Source organism: Nicotiana tabacum, chromosome 9 (genome assembly GCF_000715075.1).
Source record: "Nicotiana tabacum cultivar K326 chromosome 9, ASM71507v2, whole genome shotgun sequence".
Taxonomy (NCBI): domain Eukaryota; kingdom Viridiplantae; phylum Streptophyta; class Magnoliopsida; order Solanales; family Solanaceae; genus Nicotiana; species Nicotiana tabacum.
In genome coordinates this window covers 101151267-101161269 of record NC_134088.1, presented here as the reverse complement: position 1 = coordinate 101161269, position 10003 = coordinate 101151267, and the positions used below count along the sequence as shown (strand labels likewise).

Genomic DNA, 10003 nt, shown 5'->3' with positions numbered 1-10003 from the left:
GAGCATAGATATGTCGTATTCCCCCGTTATCTAACTTTTTATCTCAATTCGAACATTAATTTCTTCATAATTTAGCATAAGATTTGGATGATTAGAAGCTACATAAAACTATTATAAATTAAAATCGTTTATAATAAAATATATTTAAAGAATATATGAATAAGTTTTAATTAAAGGTAATTATTTTTAACTTCCCAAATGATAAAATGTCATACTATACTCAAATAGATAACAAACTCACACATTCTGTTTGCTAGTTTTCTTAAAAGGATAAATCACTCTCACACACGAACTTGAACTGCTGAAACAACAGTTTATAGCAGTAATTGATTAGAGAAATCATGTTAAAGATGTTGTTAGCAGCGTTCAATGATCCAAACTGGAAATCCTTCTTTCATCCTTAATGTTGGGAATGAAATCTGAACTGGCTCAACACCTTTCACAACAGGCACCACCTTGAATCTCCTTAAAACATGACAAACCACCATTTTCATCTGCAGAAATGCACTCACTCTTCCCAAGCAAACCCTTAGCCCTGCTTGAAAAACTGGATAGACGAACGAAGGTCTCGGCACAAAGCACCATTCTCCTGTACTGACATCTCTCTCCAACCACCTCTCCGGTCTAAATTTCATATAATCTGAACCCCATAATTCTTGAGACCTTCCCATTGCATAAGCATTGTACATTATACTCATTCCCTTCTTCACGATTGTTCCATCGGGTAAAACATCATCTTGCATTGCATCCATTCCACCACTTGGGACTGGAGGGTAAAGTCTCATGGATTCACATAGTGAAGCATGTGTATACACCATTTTCTTATACATGGAATTATTAGCACTAGTGCTAGTACTACCCCTTGATTCCTCGTGTTTTTCTTCTATTTCTTTGATATTTTCTTCTATTTCGTTGATAATTTGTGTTTCAACATCCGAGTTTTGAGAGAGCAACCAAAAGAACCAAGTCAAAGCAGATGAGATGGTTCCTTGACTTGCAAGAAGGAAGTTGAGAATTTCATCAACAAGAAATTTCTCCCCTAAGTCTTGGTTCTTTGAGCAGAAATCTGCAGAGGAACTATTCTTTTCCTTCTTTTCCATGATAATCTTCTCAATAAACCAACGTACTTGATTGATGGCTAGTTTAAGCTCCCTTTCAGTTCCCTTGTTAAGAAATCGCTTGGCTTTCCATATTACAGGAATTGATAAATACCTGCTGAAGCTGATCTCAAGCGCACGCTCAAAGGCGTCCGCAACTACGGTTTCTGGTAAAGCTGGCGACAGATATTTCAAGTCGAAATCCAAAGCAATTTGAAATGCAAGATCATACATTAATCTGCGGATGATTTTCTGAAAATCAAAAATGGTTTCATTAGCAGCGAAAGCTGAAAGAATGGGGACCATGTTATCAAAGAGCTTTTTTCTAGTAATTGATTCGACAAACTTGTGGTGAGCATTTTGGTTCAGGTAATGGTTCAAAAGGTGTTTTTGGGTTTTCCAGTTCTCGCCATTTGAGACAAAGATACCATCCCCCAATACATTTGTCATGGATTTTGTATAAGCTTTACCTTTCTGGTAGATATCTATACGTGTCTTGAAAATGTGTTGGATGTTTGAAGGATTGGTTGTGAAAATCAAACCGCCGCCAAAGGGCCCATGGAAGTTGATGGTGGTAGAGGGACGTGAGCTTTCAAAGATTTCACACGTCCATTGGAGCAACCTATGCCTATTCTTGATGACATCCTTAAATGGGTATGATTTTGAGTTTGTAGCAGATTGGAAAGAGTTTTGCTTTTGTCTTGACAAGTAGGCGAATATGAGAATACCAAAGAAAGCAAAGAGGTAGAAAAACAAATCAATATAAGCCATGGTTTAAGAGAAGAAGAGAGGAACCCCAATAAACTGTACTTTTTACAAACATATTGAGTGTGTTAATTGAGCGTATATATTATGCACTCTACTGAATTTTTTAGTGTTATCGTAAAGGCCGGCCTAATTCCTACAATTAAGTCAGTATGAATTTAAACTTAAAAATATAGAAAAAGTCAGGCGCTATTGAGTCATTTTCCTTAAACTAATACAGAAAGCGTGTAAAGCTTGAAAGTGGTCACATATTCTAAATCTTTCATAAACTTTACTTAATTCAGATACCAAGTTAAATAAGAAGAAACTGGAAATAGACATACAATACTTCTATATTTTTGATACACTTAATCTGTTTCAGATAACAAGAAAAATAAATAGAAACTGGAAATGGGCATACAATACTTCTAAATCTTTAATACATCAAGAGTCAAGACAAATAAATAGATACTGCAAGATGCTTCACGTAATCATATCTCATATTTATAAACAGATTCTATTAGAAAAATGTATAGTGCAACGCATGATTCACAACAGAAGCAAACTACTTGGAAAAGATTGGGAGATTTGATTGTGATAATGGATATGGGAAAGTCAAACATGAACGTGGTCAGCTATATACCACTCCTTTCTTTCCGGTTTATGTGATATTATTTCATTATTAGCCCGTCTAAAGGAGAATGACACATTTTTGAAAATAAAATGACTTAATTAAACTTCTCATTTAATTTTTAATTAGAAACTTTTATAGTCACAAATGTTGTGATATATTTAAGACCACTAGTTTCAAAAAATTTTTAACTACACAAATATTATGAAGTGCCGCATATTTAATAACACAAGTTTCATAAGTCTTTCATATTTTTTTTTCTTGATAGTTATTCCAGAAGTTCCATTGTACCCAGCACACATCACAAACCTCTTGTTAATCTAGGATTTACATCATCACAAATAGGGGCGGCCCAAGGTCAAGCCACTAAAGCAAAGAATTTAGGCCCCCAAATTTTGAAGGCCTCAAATTTTTTTTTTGTTTTTCTACTCGTATTTGTATTGAGACCCCGACTAATCTAGATTCGTACCGCGTAAGACCTAGTAAAAGAGAGAACACGTTTTAATAGGATTTTTTTAACCATAAGACTCGAACCCAATATATTTAATTAAGGTAAGTTGGATCAAATACATCTCACAACAATCTTTAGAGGCAGGGTCTAAATATATTGGGTATGTTAAAATAAAAAATAAAATATTTTATAAAAATTCAAGATAACTTTTAATTTAGTAGTGATGTAACCGTTTGAGCAAAAAATGCAGAAAGAGAATCACTCCCCCTAAACCCTTGTCGCGAATATAAAACTTTTTATTATTTAAATTTTACGAGTGACATCATTAGTGAGTTAACTATATGAATTTGGTTCTATTATCTAAGATCAACAATATCTTAGGAGAGACTAAATTATTTATAAAAGAAACTATTAACAACTGATGTTAGGCCAAAATTATATACTTTTAGCACATTACTCGCCCTATATTTTGTTGGTTTAAGTGAGTTATTGTGCGACAATTACGCTAAATTGTGTTGTTCTATGTGTAGAAACATCGGAATGAATCATTGATGCTATGATAAATTTTTTTTTTCCTTCTGAAAGGCCCCAAATTAAAAATTGGCTTTAGGCCACCAATCTTCTTGGGCCGCCCCTGATCACAAATCACAGACCTCCGGTGCATGTGTATATGGTATATTGATTGAGTGAGGGATGATATTAGTTAGATGGTGGTTCTCTTGACGGGTGAGCTTGTCAACTACGATCATCACCCGAAAACTGTGTCGTTACATCTCTAGCCTAAAAGACTACTCAAATTTTTGCAACAGAAAATTAAATATTATGCATAAAAAGGAAAGAACATTACTGTTGGCATCTATTCAGAAGGTCTAGATCCCGTTTGGACATTAAAAAAAAATCACTTTTTTCGAAATCAATGTTTGGTCATAAAATTTCAATTTTGACTTGAAGATTTTCAAAAATTTGAAAAATTTCAAAAAGTTATTTTTTAAAATTTTCACTCAAATCACTCACAAAACTTCAAAAACAACCCAAAATAATATTCATGTTCAAACACAACTCTAATTTTCAAATACCATTTTCACTTAAAAAAAAAATTTACCTTTTTTTTGGAATTTTACAATTCTTATGTCCAAACGCCTAGTTGCCGCCAAAAGTTAAAAACATGAAATGAAACTTTATAGCAGCTGGACAGTTAGTAAGGTCATGCACAGCACTCCACAATAAATAACAATAATTTGATACATAATGGATCTGATCATTGTGTAAAACAAATGCATATAAGATCTCAAATCTTATTAGAAAAGAAGTTATCAATAGAGATATTTTCCCTTTCTTATTAAAAAAGAACCAAATAAGTTCCTCAGGGAAGATATTGTAACGATTCGACCGATCGTTTTGAGTATTACAGCCATGTTCCCTCATTTAATGCTCAATTTATGCCTTACAATTGATTTATGACTTATCGGGTTAGTTGGTTCGGATCTGGAAGGATTTCAGAGTGAAATGAGACACTTAGTCTCATAATTGAAAACTTAAGTTGGAAAAGTTGAGCGGATATTTACTTATGTGTAAACGACCTCGGAATTGAATTCTGATGATTCCAATAGCTCTGTATGGTGAATTTAGACTTAGGAGCATGTCCGAATTTTTTTTTTGAGGTCTGTAGTGGAATTTGGCTTGAAATGGCGAAAGTCAAATTTTTAGAAAGTTTGACCGGGGGTTGACTTTTTGATATCGGGGTCGGAATCCAGTTCTGAAAATTATCATAGCTCCGCTATGTCATTTATGACTTGTGTGAAAAATTTGAGGTCAATCGGACGTGATTTGATAGGTTCCGGTGTCGTTTCTAGAAATGGAAGTTTCAAAATTTACTAGGCTTGAATTGAGGTGCGATTTAGGTTTTAGCGTTGTTTAATGTGATTCGAGGCTTCGACTAAGTTCGTATGATATTTTAGGACTTGTTGGTATATTTGATTGAGGTCCCGAGGGGGCTCGGGTGAGTTTCGGGGTGGTTTCGGACTATTTCTAAGCCATTTTTAATTGATGGTTTCTGCCTACAGAGATGTGCATCGCGATCGCGAACATTTGGTCACGTTTGCGAAGAGAAAAGAGCAGTTTGGAACCTTGTGAATCGCGATCGCGGAAGCTCTTTCGCGATCGCGTAGAACAAAGTCTCTGTTGCACTGACTAGAGTTTGGAAGTTTATATCTCGCAATCTATAAGAAATTTGGAGATGATTCAAATATAAAAGTTGTAGCCCTTGATATCTAGTTTTTAAAAATATAAACCATTTGTCATTTGGAGTTGTGTGCAAGAAGTTATGATAGATACACTATAGGCTGTCTGGAAAGAGTTTGAAAATCTCTGTTGTATAGGGCTGACTTTGGAAGCTTATATCTAGCAATCTATAAGGAATTTGGAGATGAAAAACAAATGAAGTCATAGCCCTTGGTGTTTAGTTTTCAGAAAGTTAATCCATTTTGCCATTTAGAGTTTTGTACAAAAAGTTATGGCCATTATACTAGAGGTTGTCTCGAAGAGTTGGGGAGTTTGTTCTTCGCGATCGTGAAGCATTTTCCGCGATAACAAAGAGCAATTTTGTGGCTGAAAATTTTTGTGCTTCACGATCGCAAAGAGTAAATGCCTGCACAGAAGATATATTTTGAGGTTTCGGCCATTTTAAAACATTTGGAGCTATGGAGCTCGGATTGAAGCGATTTTTTATGCGATTTTCACCATATGGATTGAGGTAAGTGAATCTATTATTGTTTTTATCAACAAATTAGTGTTTTGGGTTGAAAAGAGTAGAAAAATTCATAGACTTTAATTGAAAATTTGAAGGCCGATTTGTAGTCGGATTTGAGTAATTTTGGTATGGTTGGACTCATGGTTGAATGGGGGTTCGAATTTTGTGTGTTTTATCGAATTCAGAGATGTGGGCCCCACGGGTGATTTTGGGCCGTAATTTTGGATTTTTAGAAAATATTAGTATTTTGATATGGAATTAATTTCTATAATTTTTGTGAGCTGAATCAAATTAATTGTGACTAGATTCGAGCCGTTTGGAAATTGATACGCGCAGAATAAAATTTCTGGAGCATTACTTAGCTTGCTCAACATTGGATTTGGCTTGTTCGAGGTAAGTAACTCTTCTAATCTTGGAGCTGAGGGTATGAACCTTGAACACATGTATTATGTGAATTGTTGGGAGGTAACGCACATGCTAGGTGACGAGCGTATGGGCGTGCACTATAAAAATTATGACATAATTATTTTCGTGGAATTTTATAGTAAACAAATCTTGGAATTTTCCTTGTATTGTCATATGTTAAAGGAATTTGAGCTGAGAATCATATTGAAAATCATGTTGAGGCTATGTGCCAGTATTATTGGGACCCACAAAGGTCATATTGTTGTGAATTATTTGTTTTAAATTGAAAATTCATACTCAATCATATTCATTTCATTGCATATCATATCTCAGTCTCTGTTGTTATTTATTGATACATCATATCATCATTTTCGGGCTATTTTCATGATATTGTGTGCCCGAGAGACTGGAGAGATTGATGACTGAGTAAGGTCGAGGGCCTGATTGTAAGGATTATTTTGTGGATCGGGGTTGCCCGCCTGCAGCAAGCCTTATAGGCTTTATTATAGCACGTGAGTTGGCCGTGAAACACGTGAGTTGTCCGTGCGGATCCTTATATTATACTATAGCACGTGAGTTGGCCGTGCAGCACGTGAGTTGGCCGTGCGGATCCTTATATTATACTATAGCATGTGAGTTGGTCGTGCAACACGTGAGTTGGCCGTGCGGATCCAGATATTTATATTATGGCACATGAGTTGTCCGTGCAGATTATAGCAATTGGGCTGTAGGATCCCCTCCGAAGTCTGTACATACCCCAGTGAGTGCAGGTACCTACTGAGTGCGAGTGCCGAGTGCGAGTGCGAGTGTTGAGCGATTGGGAGGACTGAGTGAAATGATACTTTGAGAGTATGCATCTGCTTTTATCACTGGGTTGCATCGCATTGACATGCACACATGACATACAGGCATAGAGATGTATATTTCTCATGCTGTACACTATCGCATCATTCATGATTTCTCACACATGTTGACAGATGGGGATAGTGATGCATTTTTTTTACACGGGTTATCTGGAATGAAAATGAAACATCGCATTTATTATTGAAAGAATTTTGGAAAAATTATTGCTTTCAAAATTATTCATATTTTTGGCAACTTCGGTAAACGATTTGAGTTTTCACTGATGTACTTGAAAGGAAGAACTATTTTTAGAAATCATGATTTAGCTGAGCATTTTATCTCTGAGTTACTTCTTATATTATTTGCTTTACATGGTTATGGACTATTGTGGACTATTAGTTTTTGGACCCGACCTTGGTAAAAGCTCGTCACTGCTTTCAACCTAAGGTTAGGTTTGTTACTTACTAAGTAGATGGGGTCGGTTGTACTGATACTACACTTCTGCACATTGCGTGCAGAAATTGGCTGTTGTTGTTGATGTACTCGATGGTTGTCGGATTTCAAGATGTACCTGCATTCCTATTGTAGCTGCCTCTTGTTCATGGTAGCCTTAGATTCGTAAAACTCTGTTTATGTACTTTTCAAACAGATAATGTATTTATTTCATACCAGCTTTGTATACTCTATTCTTAGAAGCTCAAGATTTGTACTACCAGTTCTTGGGGAATATATAATGTTAAGATAATTATTTATTTAAATTGCATTAATAATTGTTATTGAAATTGGATAGTTGAAAGTTGGCTTACCTAGCGGGTTGGGTTAGGTGCCATCACGACTAGTTAAATTTTGGGTCGTGACAAGGTAGTATTAGAGCTCTAGGTTCATAGGTTCTACAAATCATGAGCAAGTGTCTAGTAGAATCTTGCAGATCGGTATGATGACATCCATACTTATCTTCGAGAGGCTACACGGCATTTAGGGTAATTTTCCATCTTTCTTTCCTTATCCTGCGCAATTGATTTATCTTGAAACATAACTCTTTGAATTCCTTTCACGCATTTGTATGCGCACGTGAGCGCTCGGTATCAGTTGTGCATCGCCGACTTGTGATTCTATGAATGAGGTTCGAGATGTGTATTATGTGTTTCGGTAATGGGCCAGTCTAGATGACTTGAGGCCATGGTTAGATCGTAGCTTAAGCTCGGTAGCTTCGGTTGTAACTTGTACATTTAGACTCATATGTCCAGTAATGTGATGACCCAAAAGGTCATCTTATGTTTTAGAACTCGAATATGTGCTCTTAAGCCTTTAAAATCTCATTTTTACCCTCATAGATTTGCGTGCGCAGTCCGAACATATTTTCGGAAAGCTTTTATGTTGAAAATTGATGAAAATAAGAATTTATGCCTTAAAAGTTGATTTTAGTTGACTTCGGTCAACATTTTTTATTAAACGAGCCCGGATCCGTGCTTTGATGATCTCAATAGGTGCGTATCGAATTATGGGACCTGGGCGTATGCCCGGAATCGAATTCGGAGGTCCCTAGCTTGAGTTATGAATTTTTGATGAAAATTAAAAGTTTGGAAATTATTTGTTTTTAAGAATTAATTGATATTTGACAATGTCAGTACCGGGTTTGTATTTTGGTTCCGGAGCCCGGTACAAGTTCATTATGATATATAAGACTTGTCTGTAAAATTTGGTTAGAAACAAAGTTGATTTGACGTGATTCGGACCTTCAGTTGAGAAAAATAGTAAATTTAAAGTGTTCTTGAGAATTTCATTTGATTTGGTGCTAAATTTAGAGTTCTAGGTATTATTTTGGCAATTTGATAGTGCGAGCAGGTCCGTATGATGTTTTTAGACTTGTGTGCAGGTTTGGTTTGGAGCCCCGAGGGCTCGGGTGAGTTTCGGATAGGCCACGAGATGTTTTGGACTTTGAAAATCTATTTTTTTTTGCAGAGTCTGGGTTCTGGCATGTCCTTCTTCGCGTTCGCGGAGGTCCTCTCGCGAATACGAAGAGTAAACTGATGAGGCAGGGATTTCTTCTTTGCGAACGCGAAGGCTTGGTCGCGAACACGAAGCGATGGGGGCGTTACCCTTCGCGAACGCGACAAGCCCATCGTAAACGCGTAGTGTTAGGCACTGGGGAGAGGGAGTCAGCCTCTTCTTCATCGCGAATTCGAGCACTGTCTTGCGAACCCGAAGGCTTGGCAGCCTATACTCTTCGCGAACGCGACAGTGCTCTCGCGAACGCGATGAACACTGTCGCCCAGCACTTAATAGAATCCAAACACGGGTTTAAGTTATTTCTTCAACATTTTTCAAGAACCAAACGGGTAGAGGCAATTTTCAAGAGTCGTTTTCTTCCCCAAAGTGTTGGTAAGTGATTCTAAACCATTTTCTTTCAATTACCCATTACATTTCTTGAATTATCAACCTAAAATCTAGAGTTTTCATGGTAGAATTAGGGGTTAGGGTAGAAACTAGGAATTTCAAAAATTTAGGGATTTAGGCCTCAATTTGAGGTTGGATTCCAAAACCAATTATATATTCGGGCTCGGGGGTGAATGGGTAAATGGATTTTGATCCGAACCTCGGGTTTTGACCAAGCGGGCCTGGGGTCGATTTTTTGGAGGAAAATTTGGAAAATTTAATTTATGCAATATAATTGATTTCTTTAGCAATATTTGATATTATTGAGTCATTTTTGAATAGATACGAGTGGTTTGGAGGTGAATTCCAAAGGAAAAGTTGTGATTGAGAATTAAGTGGCATTCGGAGCGAGGTAAGTATTGTGTCTAACCCTGACTTGAGGGAATTAGGAACCTTATATTAGATGCTAAGTGAAATTCATGTGAGCGGCATATATGTGAGGTGACGAGTACTTATGTGCCGCCAATTTACCTGTTTTCCATGTTTCTCTGTTTTTCTTATATTGTCTCTTTCCTATGCCAAATTGCTACGTGTTATACTAGTGTTGTTCAATTTATCGTTCTTATCATGTTTATGAATTTTCTGGTGATAATTGAGTTTTTATTTCACAGTTGAGATTGATATTATGGAACCAAATGTTGAAGTAA

General features: G+C 36.4%; 1 protein-coding gene across 1 annotated transcript; it reads right to left on the bottom strand.

Annotated features, from left to right (window-relative positions):
• Positions 1-356: 356 nt before the first annotated feature.
• Positions 357-1868, bottom strand: LOC107786475 (cytochrome P450 94A2-like). Its single transcript, XM_016607966.1, has one exon. It carries the CDS (start codon positions 1866-1868, stop codon positions 357-359), a length of 1512 nt encoding a protein of 503 aa, XP_016463452.1.
• Between the last annotated feature and the right edge of the window lie 8135 nt (positions 1869-10003).

Coding starts and splice junctions, on each gene's coding strand:
- LOC107786475 (XM_016607966.1), bottom strand. CDS start 1,868: ATGGCTTATATTGATTTGTTTTTCTACCTCTTTGCTTTCTTTGGTATT.